Below are 21,272 nucleotides of genomic sequence, written 5' to 3' on the forward strand. Positions count from 1 at the left end.
ATTCCTATTATTGTCCTTTTCTGTTTGTTATTTTCCTGTCTAATTAAAGTTTGTTCGCGTTGAAAAGAAATCATCCATTTGTTTTGCATCCCCTCCGTGGACGAGAACTTAAACTCCCACAATCGCTTTCTTATTTTTTACTACTAAGTCATTTCGTTAGAAGAGATAAAGATACCGTTTTTCTTCGAATTGAAGGGTTTCTTTTTCCAATATTTTGTAATCTGATGGTAGCCCTATGAAAAAGGGTAAATATTCGCGGTAAAATATTTGAATAAAAATAGCAATGTGATATGTTTTTTAATCGAACGAGTTTGGTGGAAACTTAAAGTAACAATATCAGTCAATATTTATGGCAATAAAGTTTATGGGCATAAATCATCAGTTTTCGTCGTGAAAATCTCTTAGATGTTTTTCACTTATTCGCGGGAAAATTTTTGAATAAAAAATAGTAATTTGATATGATTTTTTAATCGAACGAGCGTGGTGGAAACTAAAAGTAACAATATCAGTCAACATGTATGGTAATGAAGGTTATGGGCATAAATCAGCAGTTTTTCGTCGTGAAAAACTAAAATGTTCTTAGCATGAGTTAGAATTCGTCTGTCATTCCATCAGTCATTTCTTATCGCATCTCATGCCAGTGTTACTAAATTTAAGGTAAACTATGTCTTATGTTGAGATATAAAATAATGTATTTACTTCAGGTACATGCTGAATATGTGGCTTTTTTTCTCGGTGATAGTAGTTTTCCGCTTGAAAAAGGAAACGCTGGTCTTAGTGAAGGTCGTATATTGTACCACAGTCCATATATCCGGCTCTTAGATTGATGTGCAAAAAAATTTAAAAAACTCGAGTTTCGAGTGGATGATCGCTGGCCGGTATTCCTCAGAGTGACGCGAAATAAATAAAGAGCTTCCTAGCGAAGGGAAATGGGTTCCCCTGGTGATGACTCTTGATAGACAGGTGCTATATATTATGCACGGTGAGCGGCTTGGTTGTGCGTCTTATCCCGTAGGAATTCGACGGGAAGAAAAGGAAATTTTTCGCTGGTCGTTTCTAATCGGAATACCACTCTTCCGTTGGTGAAAGGGGCCGCGGAGGTTTTGTTGGGCTCGCGACCCGGGCGGCCGCCACTCCAGAGCCGTCTTCGGCCGGGGGTGCCTCGACCTCACCATCGGGTGGTGCGGGACCCACCAGTGGTTCGCGGATGATGGGAGCCATTGCAAGGGCGACTGCAGTGTTGGCTACAATGAAGCAAGCCTCAGAAGAGGGTGCCAGAGGTGAGTAACAGATGGTATTATGCGATTTAATTAAATTTAAATCAGCGCGTTATTTTCGTGAATTTTTAATTCGATTTTATAAGTAATCACGGTGTATATTAATACGCCTTTTTTCCTTTGTTCTTTGTTAGAATTGGCCATTAAATATTATATTTATATTTAGCTACAGAGGCTCTAAAACAAAGGAAATAATCAGACATTCCACTTACGTATCCTATGAGTTACTACTACTTTGCAGATAACTGCTTTTCAGAATCGTTACTGCTGCAAATTCAGTTTTAAATATCTCGTAAATCTATGTATCTAATTGATAGCTAGTAAATTTGCCAATATGTTGGATTCGCTCTAAAATCGAATTTTACTCCTGGACCAAACCCCTGTAACGATACATATAATTATTTCAATCTTTTTTCTACAGTTGATCCGAAATTGGTTGACAATGCTACAATTTTGTGATTAGTGAGAATCGCCCATTGAAATCGATATTTATATTTAGATATAGAAAATTAAAACAAAGGAAATAATCATAATTTCCACAGATATATATATCAAGTAATTATTTCTTCGCAGAACACCACTTCTCCAAATTATCACTTCTGCTAATTAAGTTTTGAAAATCTGCTCGATTAAAATATTTATCTACCTGCTTTACGCATTATGAGATACATGCTCTCAGATGCTAGTCTCTGTTACATAAATTTTAATAAATGCATAATGATGTATCTAAACCTTACTGTCATCATACTGATACATTGTAATGCTATGTATTAGCGCCATTTTTTCTGTAGTTTCTTATGTTACTACAACCATCGCTCAGTATGACACATGTCATTACCGAAGCTGCAGTGATTTAGTGGAACACGTCTTAACTATATCATTCTTACAACTTAATATGTCTTATGTTCTCAAGTGCCAATAGCAATTTCTACAAAATTAGACTTCAAACTGAAAATTTTCAGATTTTCACGTCATATTTATCAACGGCGTATTGATTGAAAAATAGAAAATGCTCTTTCGTTATGAGACAGTGATCATGGCGAAAATATCCGGCAGAATTGTAGTGGACCATCACGTGAGTGGATTCGAAAATATCCTCATATTTACTCAGCATGACGTGCAAATTTTATGAAGCAACCATTTGGTAGGGTCCAGTGATGTCATGGCGGCAAAATTAGCAGTGCCGGAACGCACCTTACTTAACTTTTTTTAGAAGTAAAATATTACACTGTGTTTTTTTAGTTAAAAGTCATTATTTAAATTTTATTATATTTTTTTGTTATGGTTACGAATGTATTATGAATGAATATATTAGAAATTTTGAGGCAACAAAATTGATAAAAGTGTTATTTATTAGTGTCTTACGGCGTTCCGGCATCGTGACACCACTAGTAGGGTCTCTCCTTCCTTAAGCTTGTTTTGCTTTATTTTACTGCAAAGCAAAAGCTACTGTGTGCCAAATAGAGCTGTAAACACGGGTCTGACTTTCTAACGTCTCGTTTACACGGGCACAATAAAGCTTACGTGATACGAAGGGTAACACAATTGAACGATATTATACCCTTCTCTCTTAGTCTAGAAAGGAAGCTCATACAATGTGGTCTGATTTTTGAATTGATTTCGCAACAGTTCAGCTTTTTAACGCCGTGTAACTAAAACCCACTGACATGTATGGTATATGCAAAACTTTTTATTGGAGAATTGGGTCATTCTTAATAATTTATTCCACAGCGCGTTGAATCGAGCCCTTAAAAAATTCAGTATTTTATCATATGTACAGAATTATTATTTGCCAGCTTCAGATATATATTTTTTGGTTAAACTACGTAGTAGTTGCTGTCAGTATTCAAAATTTCTGATAAGATCTATAAAGTTTGATCATTTTTAATGATATGCAATCAAACAACTGGAGTAGGAATTATTGAGCTTAAAAGTACTTGAGATTAAATAATTCAGAAAATTAAGTGAGTGTCTTTGAAAAAATTGAAAACAAGACTTTTCATAGCTCGACCCTTCGTATTCAACATATAGCACTGATAGCAGCTCATTGAGTAAAATGTTTACTCAAAATGCATTTTTGTAATCCTTTCATACCTTAAATATTGGCTCAATGAGCAGCTCAAATTTGTTCAGAAAGAAGTAAAGGGTGAAATATTAGGCTTTCCTATATCGCCCGCTAAACATGAATCTGTCAATCAAGTTCTCTGAAGTCTTTGTACTTCATGAAGAGAATATTCAGGATTGCTGCGCAATAACATTTCTTTTTATATGAAACCAGAGGAAATCACGGCAATGATTTGCATTTTGCTTAACATTTTTGATATTGAGCTAGTTCTAAATGATGTCACTCACTGTATTAGGCTAGATAATAATAATCGGCGCATAAAAATCATATAATCTCAATAAATCATAGCAATGTTTAAGGTTTTCATCCTCATATATTTATGAAACGTCATCAATATGATGAACATTTCAATCGATTGATATTTTGGATCACATTATGTACAATAAATACAGATTTAATATTTGATGAGAAATAAATAAATAAATCGGTTCTTAGAAAATATCGATCGCAATATTTTTTTCATTTTTGGCTCTTCTGTTCCGGAGAAAATCACCCACTCCTAGTCCTATCGTGGCAGCTTGCAAACGGATGGCTTAGTCATCAATCGTTTTGGCAAAGGTATTTGGCAGGTTGGCATTCACTACGATCGCTTTGTCGGGAAAAAGTGGGTTCTGCGTACTGGTTGGGGAGATAAGTGTACTTTGTCACACGCGATGATAAATCGCAATGAGTTAAAAAAAACGCTTTTTATGATCTGCTCACAAATATTGTCGATTCTCTGCGGAGGGAAACGTAATGAAACCTATTTGTAAGACCTTGTATAAATACAGCGTAGTTGTGATTCACAAAAGGAAAGATGTTACGAAACTTCGAAGATTCATTTTTATTGCTACCATAAAGTGAATGAGCTGAATGGATATATTCTCTGCTGAAAGTTTCTTATGAAAATCTGATCGTGATTCATCAAGTGGCTGTAGGGTTTCTTCTCACAAAATCTTCGTTTAGCTACAATAAATGAATTAATACAACTATTTTTCATGTCTTTATGTAATTGAGCGTGCATGATTCTGAAGATAGCTTTGTGTTCTAACGACTATAAAACCGTAGTCACTTTGAAACACCACGATGATGCAATAACTTGTGATGAGTTTTGAGAAATCAGCAAAGGAAATTTAAGGAATAAGGCTTTCCACTGTATAATTAGGGTATGCCACTGTTTTCTTATTCCGTAAGTGATATACATGTAGCATATATTCAAAGTGTTTTGATGGTTAAATAGTCCCAGGAGTCGTAAGTAGAGAGTATTTAACTTATTACAAGAATCCTTACGTTTCTGTACATCTTTTTTATAGTAGAAATAAAAGACCCCTTCAAAACGATTAATAATCTGGTGAGTATTTTTTGCACTTCATTGTATTGAATTAAATAAGTTCGTATTACTTTACAATGAGTAGTTTAGAACTACATGTGTAACTGAACAATGAAATATCAACTAACTTAGGCACCAACTGCACGATTGTAACGATAGAGATTAATCATGCTATGAATGGATACCCTTTTTCACTCCGAATTATGATGGATGAGAACCATATCGGCATCGGTGGCGGTGGGGTAAAGTCCTCGCCTGCCAAACCGCTGGTCGCGGGTTCGATACCCGCCTGGGTAGGTGGTCCCTATTCAGGGCATGGATGTTTGTGTCGTGCTTTGTTAATTCCTCCGTTGTAAAGGCCTATATGTGCTGTTCACGGGGAAGTTGAAAAATAAATATAGGTACGTTACAGATTTACGAGTTAATGCAATAGAATGGATGAAATAATAATGATGTGTCTATCGATTGATTTATGGTATATATGTGTTGGTTGGGTAGCATAAAAAAGGGGATACGTTTGTATGAGCCGGTGAGGTATTTGGCAAATACCTTTAATCATTAGGCCAAGGTTGCCCCTGATCCTCGTTAATTTATTTCGTTAATTATTCTGTCCGTTGCCAAAGCGCCAAATCGTACCGTTTTGCTTTGAATTTTTATTTCACAGTTCAAGAGAGTTTTTAATACCGCCTAAGCCAATTTTGTAATGGTTAATTTCACCCTTGGTGTATTTATGTGGCTAAGTTTAAGATTTGTATGTAAGTGGTCGCTTACCAGCTATTCAGCTAATTTCAACTATCTATGAAAGGGGGTGTCTGTTTGTCTATCCGCCATGCGTTTCCATACAGCTGCACGGATTGCTACCTAAGTTAGTATGTAGGAGCATTTCATACTCCCAAACCTTGTAGTACTACTTTTGGTTGCGTCTGATCCGTCAGTTATGTCGTTTTCTCATTACAGTTCGTTAAATTACGTCATACAACTTCGGCGGTTGGACATCCTGCAGATTAGACACATCTCTTGACACGCTCGAAGGGAGAGCATAAATCATAGGGTTCTGCGCATAATTAGTATTCCTCTCGGCGCTTGTAAGGATTCACACAACAATTAATGTTGTGTAGCGGGGTATAAGCTGATCCCGTGTGCGGTATACGGAAATAGTTTTTTCCATGGTTTGCTGTCACCTAGGTATGTATACCATCATTGTATCTGCTTTGTTCCTTTATCTAAGTATCCTGCCATGTGACCATGCATTCTAAGTTCCAATTTTCCCACTTATTTAAGCATACAGGGACTAGCCACGGTGATATCTTAAAGGAGTCACCCGCAATGCACGAATTGTGTGAAAAATCCACCGAGAAAAAAATAATTCGCCTTGACCAGGATCCCCAGAATTCCGGTCGAGTGCCTTAGCCAGTTAAACTACCTAGGCATCATTCTCGCCTGTGGAAATTTGAGGACTATACCGGTCAAGGTGGTATGGACTGCTGAGCATATGATGCCACAAGCGGTCCAAATCGTGCGCACATCGCCACGGCCGGAACGCAAAGCCCGAACTTTGACCACATAAAGGCGGTCGCTCCTGACTAATTTAAGCACGGATATTACAAAAGAGGATCCTCAAGTCGGCCTCTAAATGTGTTGTACTCACCGCACTTTTAAATGGGTTTGCAGAATTCGCCGCTCGTGTCGCTGGTGGACAAATTGATCTGAGTTTCACGGGGAAATAAGTTTTAATTAGGGGTATTAACCAAAATTTATACACAAGATGATATGATCAATCCAATTACTTTTTAATGCTATTCCTGGCCATGACAAACATTTTAATGCAAAATATTTATAAAAAAGTGGATCGCATTGCATTCATCACCGCGGACATTTCTGAAAACTGATTAAAATGCGACCGAAGTGGCAACAGAAATCAACCTTCTATGGAATGGCATTGTGCCTCATCTATGCAGGTCCCTTGAATTTAAGTATACCTTGACTAGCCACGGTGTTATCTTTCCGGAGTCACCCGCAATGCACAAATTGTGCGAAAATTTCACACTTATCTGGATACCATCCTTCCCGAGCAACGCCGGGTGGCCTGCTAGTGGTTGAAAAACTTGAGTGCGCGTTTCTCTTTGATTGGAATATCCAACCTCTTAACTCACCTCCCTGGTCTCGCTAGCTGCGTCTCCTGCCTTCGCCCTCCACTCATCTCCCGTCAAGTGAAGCCACATCACGCGAACCTGTCCGGATTTTGACGCGCCGCCCACCCGCAAGTGTTTGAATATTTGCCCTATCCAAGGGGCATGTTTCCCGAAAAAAAAATGGTCTCGGCGAGGGTTGGAAATTTTTTCATTTTTGACGAGGATATACTTGACAGAAAATCCATTCAAAATGGTCCGCTGGAAAATTTCTCCGTTCAAGGTCACGTCAACTGAGTTCGTGATGCAGGTCGCATGTAATTAAAACCGAGGTCAAGTTTCTCCGAACTTAAGTAGTAAAACTTAAGTGGACTGAGGGACAAGTGAGGAGGGACGTTCAAATTATGAATGGGACGAATTGATCGGCTTGTATCAACCAAGATTAGTGTTGCATACACTTTTATTTTATATATTATGTATCTTGAAAGTCTTATACATTTTATACGTATTCGTGCATTTTGCTAAACTTTAAAAAGTAATAATTTGTTATGATCTTATATGTGTAAATACTTTCGAATTGAAATGAGAGTTTATTCAGGTCCTGCTCTCATATTGATATTGACATTGTTTTGATGTCTTCTTGTGCTCGTGTGTGGGATGATGTTAAAATAATTCAAAATGGAAGAATTTTCCAGTGGAGTTAATTATTTTTGATTTTTTATTTTCCTTTAATTAGGAAAAACGAGAATATGAGGGAAGAATAGAGTCGGTATAAAAAAATGAAAGGATGCCACTAGATTAATGAAAACCAAGACATAAAGAGTTTACGCCAATTTATTTTTGTTTTAAGCCTTGAATGAATTATGATTTCAGTTACGTATTATAAATTTCAGGATAGTTTTTTCTGTTGTATTATGACGTATAATGACTGTGTTTTTTGATTATGAGAGTTATTTTACGTACTATTATATATTTGTATGTACTATTAAGACCCTTGAAACTGTGGAGGTGTGGAAACCAAACAAATCGAGACAAAGCGAAATCCCTTACGTGCAAGTGAAAATTTGACCTTTGTGTTGACAGCCAAGCATTGCTCACCGGATTCCGTGTGACTAAGTTAGCTTTTCAGTTCAAGGTACCCGTCTTGAGATGATTAGCAAACTCCATGGCCGTCTTTGAAAGAGATTCAGTTTTTACTGTATCTTGTAAAGGGAAAACTTTACCCATCCACTTTTCTTCCGCCTTCCTTCCTTTGAGTAACGTGGAGAGGCGACGATGAGCGTATGAAGGGGCAGCTGTCAAGGTGAAATTTATTTTATTGGCGCCTCCCTCACGGGTGAAGGCAAGCATTCTAAAAAAAAACTAGCTGCTCTAGGTTCACGCCATATGCACACTGCACAGGTCACGAAAGAGCCTGGTCAAATGGGCCCGTCTCGGACTCATCAGTGAAGTTGCTCGTCCAGCTGAAGGCTCCAGTGTGCTCTCACGGCTCTTCTGCTACCACATGGCTTCCGGCTTACTAGGGGAGTGTCCCAAATCTACGTGTCAAAATGCAATCAAAATTTGAAGTGTTATAGTCCATCGGATGCTATCCTCGAATTACCCTACGATATGGGGGTTTTATAATAAATTTTTTAAACAAAAACGCATTTAAACTTTAACAGGTGAAATGTATTCCCTACAGAACGACGCTTCAATACGTGTTACCGTAGTCCAGTGGCTAAGAGCTAAGTGGCTAAGAGCTAAGTGGCTCAGAATGAGTCTATAACATCATATTGCAACATAAAAGGAAACCAAGTACTTGTAAACGATAATTACGCCTGTGTTATTTTAGTACAGTGGATACGGGTTCTCATGCCAAGGTTCTTAGATCAAGTCTCGTCTGCGGCTTTTTTTTCATAATTTCTTTCTACTTTTCATTTTACAGAAACCTGCTATTCATAATTTGGATTTCCTGTGGGGATCTTGTTGGTATTGTGGCTAGCGTTGGATTCCCACCCCGCGGGCTCGGGTTCAAATCCCGGCGGTGGCAGAGAATTTTCAGAGATCCCTGCTTGAATGCTTTGTGGAGGACATTACAAGCGCAACTCTCCGTCCGTCGGATGGGACGGTAAGCCGTGGTACACTTGGCGCCTTTCGTTAAGAGCAGGCTAATGCCGACGGCGGGTTTCCCTCCAACCTTCCTTCCATACCCTTCACTCATGGCACAAATGGCCTAAGCTGTCTGTCGCCTCCTCCAAATAGCATACCATACCGATTCCCTGTATTTGGACTTGTTCATGAATGCGAAGGTAATCGCTTCTAAAACTAACTCCTGAAAATTACAAAAGCTGCTGCTGTTTATCTTTCATAACTCAATATTGAGGCAGGATATGACTTATCAGAAGTAAAAGTTCCGTAGTCATGAAGTATATTTTCTTACAGTTTTTCAGACAACAAACTTGCACGGGAAACTTCTGTTTCACTTTTTCCCATTTCCCTCGAGGAAGGACGTGGTCGGATAGATATTCAACATTCAGTTTATTTCGAGATCCGTTGCAAAAGAAGCTCTTGCGTGGACTTCAGTCTAGACGAAGCATTTACCTGCATGCAATAGACCAGTTCAACAACCCAAGACACATATGCTCTTTGTAATGCATATTTTACTTTGCCATGAAAGAATGACGTCAACCCTCGGATAGCTTTTTACATCTTTAAATCCGATTTGAGAATTGGCCGCGATCGTACTTATTCATCAGGGAAAAGAATATTTCTCTCTTATTTAAACCTTCCATGACTATGTTTACATGAGAATATATTCATTAGCCAATTTCATTTCTAAAATTTTACCTCATTTTAAACGATTAAACGAGTATGAAGAAGATTATCGTTTTAACAGATGTACAAAAAGTCCGATCATAAAATTGAAATAATAATTTCGTATCTGCATTTAATGTAATTGATCATAAATGCATCAATTAGATCTAAAACCTCCGCCTCTAGTAAATAGATTTTCCTGTAAAGTTTTCCTACAATATCTCGTTTTTTGAAGAATGCCTAGGATGATGTAGGCAGCAGCAAGTTATATTAAAGTCCCTTTAAGACATTTTTGTGACTTGGAAGCGTAATAAGTGAACGCGTCCTTTACGCACGTTCTAGTTGAATATCAGTGGAAATTTTAAAGGCCTAGAATTTTGGACACGATTTGAGCAATTCATTGTGTCATTATTTGCAATAATTGTAATTAATAGCTATCTTATAAATTTAACTATACCATAGATCCAACCAACATAGATTAAGGATTAGGCTCGATGCTGCGCTATTGAAAACAAGTACAATTGGCTTATGTAATTTTAAAACATTTTTCCACATTGACAGCATTTATCGTGCTTTCAAAACAAATTGGTGTACTCGGAATGTAGATAATTTAATCATTATATTTTAACATGTAAATAGCTTGATTGAACTTCAGTTACAGCATTAATTTGCTAATAAGATAAGAAGCTGTGCGGTGAAGAACCTAAGGTGTATTTTTTTCATGCTTTTCATGCTGTAACGAGCATTTAATCAGCCAAAGCAGGTGAAGATGTTGAAATGTGCCGGTCAAGTCATGGCAACGATATTTTGGAATGTATGCGGAATTATTTACATCGATTAATCGGAAAAGGGAAAAACGATGAAAGGAGAGTAGCATGCATCGTTATTGGACCGGTTGATGTTAGCAATCAAGAGAATCGCCTTCATTTGAAGCAAAAAATTTCTTCCTTCAACTAGACAATGCACGGTTGCACACCTGTTTAGAGTCAATAGCCAAAATAATAGAATTAAAGTTTCAATCATTACAAAATTCACCGCATTCGCCAGCTTTGGCCTTCGGTGACTTTTCCACAACTTGAATAAATTGCTCTGCGGACGAAGGTTTACGTCTAAGCTAGAGGTCATCGACCAAACCAATGACTATTTTGAGGGGATCGCGAAGTTATACGTGCTTTTTGGACGGCTTAAAATGCTTGGAAAAATGCTTAAAATATGGCTAAAATATAACTATTAAGAAAAATATAAAACACTAACCCAATACAATTTGTTTTTATATCTTTTTCTAAAGACTTGAACGACCCTCGTAACATAGAATTTAATAAGCAACCTCCATCTAATGAGTTAGCAGCTTATTGCATCACGCTATGACAAGGGTTCTCCATAGTGAACATTGTCGTAGAAAATGATATTTTCTCATGCAAAAGTGAGATATAATTTTTCTTATTTCTTGTCATTTTTCCAATTTTTGAATTATATTTGAATTATTTTGCAATGTTTCACAATTGCTCTTACCATTCCATCAATGGAAATGATTTGCGTTCATGCAGTACATGTATTGACATTTTAAATTACTATTATGGATAGTGAATTAGTCCCTTGATTGGCGGCGTGAGCGAGAGAGGTAGCAGAGGGCGTTGAACGTGGCCTAGGGTCACCCGCCCCTGAGGACCACTACATCACCGCCAGGTGTCGCACACAGCCGCGTCGTCGCCTGCCTCCCCTGTCTACCTAATTCCCCTCTCGGCTGTGAATGGTCGGGAGGTACCCTATCTCCTCTGCGCGACGGGACAATTTGTCTCGTCTATGATTAATCGAAGACCCTCCAAGCGAAAGAAAACCTGTGCGAACTCCTCAGACCCACTACTTGGCCAATTCTATTCCTCACTTTATTTCCTAATAATTTATTCACCGAATTATTCGCGAGACTTCATTCAAGTTTATCTTCAGCACAGCAGGATCGAGGCTAATATTTGGGAAAACGAAATTCAAAGTGCGTAGAAATATGAAATACACAGACTTGGGTGATAAATGGTGATTATTTATACATGTGGACGACAATTTATGGTTACCTTTCCAGTGCAAATACAAAGAATGCCTGCGAGTCAGAATATTGCTAAACGTATATTAAAATCAAAAAAAGATCTGCGGTCGTTGGGAAAATTACTGCAATAAGCATTTAGTAGTCGAGCTCAAATTGTTTTCTCTTACTTTCTAAGTGTGAGATAATTTTTCTCATCATTGAAATGTATCTAGCTGGCCTAAGGAGAAAGAAAATCGAGAGTGAACGTGACTTTGAACTACTGTCGGCGTAAAAATGATGTGCCGCTGTACTTTGAAAATATATATCTGGACTTAAGTGCATGCCATAATAATGAATAACACGTCATTTCAAAGGAAATTTTATTCTCAATTTTGTTTATTTTTTGTTTTATGAAAATTTAAAAAAATTAGACACACGAGTACAATTAATGACTCCGCGCACCGTAAAATTAGCCGTTTTGTCCACTTCATGAAATTTGCAACTCAACCTATGGAAAATTATTACGTCTATAATATTCATCTTCCACAATAAGTTGCAAACATTAACTTTAATTAATTAAATGGCTTTTGCGTATTTTTAGAACGCATATTTTGTTGCAAAATAACGAAAATGTTTAAACATTATCTAGTCCTACAGTCTACCCCGAATGAAAAAATAAAATTGATATAAACACTTCTAAATTTATTTGCGATTTTTCTATGATCCATAATCTATAAGATATTGATATTTGTGAAAGTTCCTCCCCCACTTTCAGCTGAGACCACCTCCCCTTCTAGCCACCTTGAACCGGCACTGGCCCGGCGCGGCACATGGCATTAATAGAAGAAATTAACATTAACTATGAACTGTAATCAACAATAATTTCAACTTTTAAAGCTTTAAAATGTATGAATGTAACTCATGCGATGTGAGGCTTGCTGCTGTAAGTTCTAAGAGGTACCTTACTGTATAGAGTATTTATTATCACGGTGAGTATATTTTACAGAGGCTATTTAGAGAAGTTCCAACTAGACTAGGCCTGTGCGCCGATGATTTTTGGGTATCGCATTGATCCTAACGATTAAAAATTTAGTTTAAAGAGTTCAGAATTTCAAAACGTATATTAAATATGGAGTATGTATCCTTTTATAAAATATATTGTGCGATATTAAAAGTCTTGTTTCAAGCATTCTGTTTCGCCCTGACGCGTATTGGACTTATTTTCGGTATAGGTGGCGCAGCGGCGCACTTCTTTAGTACTATCCAAACCGATTGGATGGAAATTATGGCAAGCGGTAGTACGAATTTCCTCGACGTTATCACGAGCGACAAGCTTTCTCGACTCCAAACTGAGAGTTCCCTCTGGGATAAAAAAAAATTGAAACAATACTTTGATACTTGACGGGTGCGAAAGAGACGAAGGACGTCGTGGGAAGAAAGAAGAAACAATTGAAGCGAGTGTGAATATCACGTGTTCGCCCGCCTGTCCTCATTTTTTTCTTCTTCTTCTTCTTCAGTCGTGAGCCTCACATTTCTTCCCCGCGTGAGAGGGTCCGCATCAGGCGAACGCGATCTGTTCAATAGTTGGAAGTGGTCGGGGGCTTTATCGAGGGAAGGACGCGGCGGATGCGCTCAGACTTGATTTTTCCCACCATGCAAAAACCTGAATGCTTGATTCTCCCACTTCTTCCCTTTCGTAGTGGTGAGAGACCGCCTCCCATCCCCTTTATGCATCACCGTTACGTCTCTTCCCGATCAATTTTTTTCGCGTCATCCACTTTCTCCCTCGAATTCAATTTTGTGAAAGTCGCCATGAAATAGGTGTCATTCCTCTAAAAATACCCTCTTATTTCTTTGCAGAAAGACCGAATCCCAACTCTTTGATTTATTTCTTGGCAAACCGTTGCAACGCGTGTACTTGATGCTGCATTATTTATTAGGATGACTTAATCTATCCTGATAAATTACATGCAAGCGTAATGAAGGGAAATTATGATCGACTTGTTTCCCAATATATTTCCAAGCTGCCACAAATCGGCAGCTTGGAAGCATATTGGGAAATCGTTGGTTTGGTGGCTAAAGTGTTGGCCTCCCACCCTCTGGGCCCGAGTTCGAATTCCGGCTGTAGCAGAGTTTCAGTGACTGCCCGATCTTGCCTTATCAAGGGTGTATAGTAGGGCGGATCGCAAAAATCGATTTTTTTTCAAATCCATCTGGCCCAATGAAAAAAAGTTGTGGGACCGATCAAAAATAAGGCCTGAAAAATTTGAGACCTGTACGTGAACCCCTGACCCTCGCTCAAATGCAATTTAGGGGGGGAGGGTCAAAATTCGAAATATATAATATTTTATGGTCATTACCTATAGATTTTGCCGAGTTACTGCCCTTCTAGGGCAAAATTTTCGTGCATTTTGACGTATCTGCCACCGTTTAGCCACAAAATGCCTAATTTGAGTCCGCGTCCGCGAAGAAAATATTCCAACGCCCACGCAGCGTCGCGGATACCAGAGCCGCAGGCCGATCCCTTCCCCTCCACGCTCGCTTCTCCCCCTCCCACGCCTCTAACACAGCAAAATTCATCCCGCGCATGCTGCTAGGAGGTCGTTTATCTTTGATAATATAAATCAGAAGATGGTAGAAGGTAAAAAGCGATGCGTAGTGAGACGACTTGTCCCTTATTTGGCGCCTCGTCGGCGTTAAACAAATCGATGTTACCAACTTTTAGAGAAGTGATGAAATAAATTTAGACCTGCGCACGCAGGAAAGGAGACTACGGTCTTGAAGACGCCTCTCGAGAGGCTATGAAGGTGTGGTGACGCGCTTCTCTCCCATTATGAATGTGACTAAATGGATTTAGCGGTACCACAGGAAGTACTAAAACTTACGGAAAATGCGAATAGGCCAAAAGTAGGGTTTTTGTTGCAGTACAAAACTCAAGCACTTTTGAGGGAACATTTGAAATCATGCAATACTTTTGCGTGTAAGTGCAAGAAGAAGCATGAGGTTCCCCCTAATGAATAAGCATATTGAGATACCAGCGGACGAAACGAAATACGATGGCTGCTGGATTGAACCCTAAAGAAACTCGACAACTGAGGAAAAAAGGGAATCAAAGGAGAACGTTGAGTCATCATCGTCAATTCTTGTACGGGAAAATAGTATCAAAAATTTTCTTCATCAATTCATCCGAAGAAAATTAAACTGGCGAGAAATTAGCCGATTTGTATCTCTATTTTCCTCATGAAATAAACATTAAGGACTATAACCTCAAATTGGATCTTCTTAGGGGGAAAATGCGTCTGCCAACTGTGGAGGAGGTATATGCAAGAACCAAGCAACAGCAATGATCGTTCCCGTAACTTTAGCTGACGCAAAAGTCATAATTTCGTAAGATATATCAAAGCTAGTGTACCAGAATTACTTACGTAGACAGAAAAAGATGCTAATTACTGTGAATAAGAAAAGAGAGGTGTCATCAAAGGGCCTTATTTTATTGGAATAAAAACTCTTGTCTGATGAAAAAAGGGAAGAGGACTTATCAATACAAGTTTAGAGGGGAATGTGTGGTGTTAGTTGAAGAAACAGGGTCCCACTTTTTGAGGTTTGCCTCCCCCGTTGGAGGATTGGCAAAAGTTATAAAATGTGCGATTATCGATTCCTTTCCGAGTGAAAATTAGATACACAGAATTAAAAAGGATTTGATTATGATGGTACCAAGCAAATACCGCCCAAAAAGGAGGCATCATCCCTTTGCTATAAGCATGATTCCAACATTCCTTGCAGTGTGGGTAAACTCTTCTCGGAATTCTCACCGGGTTAATTTTTCCATAATGGCCAACATTTCAAGCTCCGACTGGGGGCTCATCCTAAGGGATAAATTTTGTTAAACCCCGAAAGAGTTTACACACATCATTCGCCGGGAAAGCATCAAATCGTATTTCATCCCTTACAGTGGTCTTTTTGCTAATTGCACTATGATGCACTATGATGCACTATGATGATGCACAATTGCACTTGGATTTGCGACATAAACGTTGGGAGGGTAATGTAGGGACTCAATTTGCGTTTCTGCAAGGATGCGTTTGGCGACCAATCCGAGATTTTTTTAATTGCTGGATTTTAATATCGACATAAAGGCTGATGATGTATTGGAGAGAGACTCCGGTTCCTTCAGCTATATCTGAGCTTAGCGCTGTGGAATTTAAAAATCTATTGATGAAAGTACAAATTTAAATTGCAATATTCCTTTCATTATACATACAGACGAGAGATTCGCGAAATAATTTACCAAAACTTTGTTGACAGCAGCAAAAGACGAGGAATGACACTAACATAAGAAATACAGAATGGAAAGCAGGTAATTGAGTAATCCCTTCGTGATTGTTCCTCACTGGATGATGCTGATACATCAAATATTAGTAATGCTAACGAAGAAAGACGCACTTGGTGTGAATTTTGTTGCATCTGGGGCGTTCGAGAGGGGAGCGGGGAGGGTACGCCGGCGGCCTTCACCCTTATTCATCCATTTAGTCGCAGCTGTAGGACAATACCGGAATAGAAATGCATAACCTAAGTTCACAAACCTTCATAGCCACACGAGAGGTGTCTTCAAGACCGTAGTCTCCTTTCCTGCGTGCGCAGGTCTAAATTTATTTCATCACTTCTCTAAAAGTTGGTAACATCGATTTGTTTAACGCCGACGAGGCGCCAAATAAGGGACTAGTCGTCTCACTACGCATCGCTTTTTACCTTCTACCATCTTCTGATTTATATTATCAAAGATAAACGACCTCCTAGCAGCATGCGCGGGATGAATTTTGCTGTGTTAGAGGCGTGGGAGGGGGAGAAGCGAGCGTGGAGGGGAAGGGATCGGCCTGCGGCTCTGGTATCCGCGACGCTGCGTGGGCGTTGGAATATTTTCTTCGCGGACGCGGACTCAAATTAGGCATTTTGTGGCTAAACGGTGGCAGATACGTCAAAATGCACGAAAATTTTGCCCTAGAAGGGCAGTAACTCGGCAAAATCTATAGGTAATGACCATAAAATATTATATATTTCGAATTTTGACCCTCCCCCCCTAAATTGCATTTGAGCGAGGGTCAGGGGTTCACGTACAGGTCTCAAATTTTTCAGGCCTTATTTTTGATCGGTCCCACAACTTTTTTTCATTGGGCCAGATGGATTTGAAAAAAATCGATTTTTGCGATCCGCCCTAGTGTATAGTCAACAGCGATATCAATTAGGATTGTTAATTATTATTGGGAATTGATGTAGAAACCGTAGTCATTGTAAATAATGTTTGCCTCACACTCACTCACACAATGATCACAACCCGAATTTTTTTGTTAGATGAGGGTAGAGGTCACCCGCTTTTAACCCTTTATAACCCAATGTTGCTTCTAAGCAACATTAAAAAGTTTTGCACTTTCAGCTCTATTCAGGAGATATATTAACTGAGTGTTATTTATGCTGTAAATTTTAATGGTGAAATCTGTAACTGCCACAATAATTATGATTGAGTAAAAAATTTTCACATTTTTTATGTGAAAAGTCTTGAATTTTAATTTATCCCAGAAGCAGCTCTGGGTTATAAAGGGTTAAGGCACAGGTGAATAAAATCCAGACTTTCAGGGCAAGGGGGCAGTTTCGGTCCTTGGGCTACCCCGCACTTCGTGGAGTTTTGTTTGGGTGTATTATGGAAGATTATATGAAAACCATAGTGAGTGTAGAGAGGTTTGAATGGAATACATTTGTACAATCCTCCTCGTACATTACATGATCCGTTTTATTTCGGTGTCATGAACTTTGAATCAAAAACAGATTCACAGGATACAACCGCAAATCGGCTGCTTGGAATTTTCGTGAGTTCGGGCATTCAAAAATATTATTAGTGTCCGAATACATGCAAAAATTCCAAGAAATTAAAATATTTCTGGATCTTTAATTTAGGGTTTTCAAAGGATCATAGACGACGAGTACACACAATTTGTGAAGAGTAAATAAGAAAAGTTTTTTGCTTAGTTATTTTGAATTGGAAGATGAAAGAGAAACTAAATTTTGTTTCTCCCACCTTTTATTTAAAACAACCATGCTTTTGACTGCCTCTGTCATTATCACGGCATATGACCAATATTAATTATTGTGGTTCGATCGAAAATAGATTCATAGAAGACCGCAAATCGGGAACTCGGTGTTTACGTGAGTTGGGGCAATCGGAGAGGTTATTAATATCCGCATTTCTCCCGATTAATGGGACCCATTATAAAATACTCTTGGAGTTATACATAATCACCGCTTCTCTTTATATAGCAGTGCAGGAAAATACTGAGGCATCAAATTATTTCTGGCTACTTAATTTTGGGTTAAGAATTAGTCATAGTGCAGTTTTCAATTAATACAAATGCGGAAATTAGTGTGGATTCTGTGTATTAAAAGCTCCAGGATTTACTTTCTGGTATTTGGTAATCGAAAAAGAAATGTAATTTTTTTGTCAAACTTTCGTATTTACACGGCCATGGTTTTGCCAGTTTACTTCATTATCGATGCTTTATGGATAATGATATATAAAAATTTAACGTGATCATGACTGATGATATAATATAGTGAGCTTAGAGAAGTTTGAATGATGTACATTTTTACAATGCTAAGGTGGTTGTTTTGCGGTGTTGTAGGTATAAAGTCGAAGATTAATGCATAGAAAAAAACCGCAATTCGGGAGTTTTCGGGAGTTCTGAAAGGTTTTTAATTTCCAAATTGTTGTCAATTATGAATTTTCTGTTTAAAGCACTCATAGTGCAGCTTTCAATCTACACAAATGTGGGAAATACGTGTCGATTCGTGCGTATTAAAAGCTTCAGGATTAACTTTCTGGAATTTGGTTATCGAAAAAAATTTAAATTTTTCCTGAAACCTTTATATGTGAACGTTCCATGGTATTAGCAGTTTCGTTCGTTATTAATGCTATACGGCCAATGATATGTGTATTGTATAAATTAGACTTGAATATAGTGAATAAGAAGTTAGAGTGATGGCGTATATTTTTACGGTACCTCACTTACCTAAGATAGTTGTTTTGCGGCCTCTTACTTAGACATAGAGTCGAAGATAAATGCATTGGAAACAACCGCAAATCGAGAGTTTTCGTGAGTTGGGGCATTCGGGAAGGTTATTAATCTCCGCATTGCTGCCGATTAATGGGACCCCTGAAGAGAACCCCCAGAGCCTTGTATATATTTACCGCACCCCCGTTCCCACGCCTCCTCCCCCACCCTCCCAACCCAACCCCTTGATTCCTCGCCCATAACGGCGCATTCCAAACACCTCCCTTTCCTCCAATCCATTCTTCACCCCAATCCTTTCGCCCAATAACCGTACCCTACCCTTTTTAACCCTCACCCCTTGCTCAACTCGCCACCCCACACCAAACGAACCCTTCCCGGCCTCAATAAATCAACAACCGCCGATGGATTTTCGCACATCCACGCGCCTTACCCCGTCTGCATTCTCCGTATGCCGGAGAAGCTTTTCGTTTCGCCGCCGTCACGAGGCGAAGTCGTCCGTCGATGATGTCCTCTTCGTCGTCGAGGGTTCGTCGCGAAGACCTCCCGGAACCCGGCCCTCATTCGGGGCACCTCGATGGGCAGTCCTCCGACTCTCCGAGAGGTCATCTGCGGTCGCGCTTCTGCGGTGCCCAAAACTCAGGTCAACTGCCCGAGGATCTATGACGTCGTTATCATGCATGCGATCTTTCGTCGTCAATCTGCAAAACAAGCTGAATTTTCACACTTCACATTTTGCATTGTGTTGCCGTCGCTTGAAACTTCTGTGGTTATGTAGGGGGAAAAAAGAAGACGACCGAGATTCGTGTTCTAAAATTTTAACCACTTGAGAATTAATGATTTAGTGTCGTAGAGCTTGAATTTATCTTATAAGTGAGTGGTGTTAAAACGAGAGGTGATTTACCTAGACGAAAATACAGCCTACGTTGGTGTTTTCTTGTCCTATTCTGCATTGCAGCAGTCAATAGGGAGTGGCGAATTTAGCCTGCGATTCTATCATGAATTTGCTATCTCATAAAATTTTTACGGCTATCTGTGTTCATCATCCAGCTAAATGCCCTCATTTGTTCGTCTTAATCTACATGGTGAGGATACTTAACTAGCATTCAGTGCCATTATCCTGCGGTCACGTTGCCAGCATTTAACACGTGCTTCGTGTGACTCGCATCAATGCATGAGAATTGTTCCTTTAAGTATTTAAAAGTGGATCTGAATCGTCCGTGTCGCTAACCTCACGAATTTTTAGCCTCCACTTTGAGGTGAAAGCGTTCTACCTCGTCTCAAGGGAATACGTTTATGGAAATGGAGAGGATATTTTGGCGTGGGAGTGTGAAAATATGTATGTATATATTTGTCTTCCCGACAGATACTGGAAGGAGGTTTTTCGAGACAAAATGCTCGAGCGAAGATGGTATTTGTTTCGGCAGTTCACGATATATTTATGGAACGCGTGGGAAATCTCTCGCGGTGATCGCGAGCCTTCTTCCGATTCGGTGGGCAGAAAGCACATCCCATACACCGTCCAACCTTCTTCCTCGCCCATCCCTCCTCCTGCCCACACCTCACTCCAACGTTGGATCCGTGAATTAGATAAAACACAAAAGAAAGCGAAGCAATTCGTCAAACAATACTACGATCGAACTGGAAGCGTTACGCGAATTAGGTTAGGATTTGATAGATAGTGGGAGGCTATATGCTAAGCTTAGATTTTTGCTCTGGCAATTGAGTGCTTTCACAGTGACACGGATAACGTCATCTTAGAGCCGCAGTACATTTCGTGGTCCGGCAGAAACGATAAAATAAGATAAATAATAGGTTTAGGTAGATTGAACAATAATGGATTTTCATTTAAGCTTGGTCAAAATAAGACGTTCGAATCTTTTACAACGCGTAGCTAATTTTTTGCACTCTCCTACAGATTTACGGAAGTGGTCCTAATACCTCCTACGAAACGTGTATTGGGCTAGCTGGCAGGGTGGTGTAGATACAGATAATAAACCAAATCGCGCCCAATTGCTGGGTACTGGGTCCAATCGTATCCCTCCTAGCGTAGAACGATGCTTAACCTAACGCATAGGTGTATGGTGTCGTTTCATCCACTACAAATAATAGACTTTTGTGTCTAGCCTCCTAGTGGTGAAAGAGTCCAGGATAATATAGCATCAGCATGGGTGCTGCTTGGGGGGTCCCGGAGGGCCCTGGCTCTCCATAGGGCTCGTGGCCCACCCCAGATAAATTTTATTAATCGAAAAATAAAAAATTCAGTATTATACAAAAATTTCTTAGAAATTGGGTCAAAAATTTGAGAAGATTGAAATTTATATTTGTATTTGAAATTTAAAAAACATATTCGGGAAGAATAACTCCTTCTTGAACTTGGGGTACTCCCCAGGTTTCCCGGAGGGTATGTGGTCCCATGGTTTCCTGGATAAATTCCCTAGTTACGTCCATGAATTTCAGTGAAATAATAATGGAAATGACAATACGTTAAACATCTGAAAACTTGGTAGAGCCAACCATTTAGATGTTGAGCACTCAACGGTATAGTGTTTTGTAGA

The 21,272-nt window shown here is 39.2% G+C and overlaps 1 protein-coding gene across 1 annotated transcript in view; it reads left to right on the forward strand.

Moving 5' to 3' along the window:
* The first annotated feature begins 1,101 nt into the window (after positions 1-1,101).
* Positions 1,102-21,272, forward strand: part of LOC124160328 (inactive ubiquitin carboxyl-terminal hydrolase MINDY-4B) — a 48,806-nt gene continuing 28,635 nt past the window's right edge. The window contains exon 1 of the mRNA XM_046536158.1: positions 1,102-1,280. Coding sequence (XP_046392114.1) covers positions 1,208-1,280 — 73 coding nt within the window. The 5' untranslated portion in view covers positions 1,102-1,207. The remainder of the gene's footprint in view (positions 1,281-21,272) is intronic.

Source organism: Ischnura elegans, chromosome 6, assembly GCF_921293095.1.
Source record: "Ischnura elegans chromosome 6, ioIscEleg1.1, whole genome shotgun sequence".
In the NCBI taxonomy this organism is placed as follows: domain Eukaryota; kingdom Metazoa; phylum Arthropoda; class Insecta; order Odonata; family Coenagrionidae; genus Ischnura; species Ischnura elegans.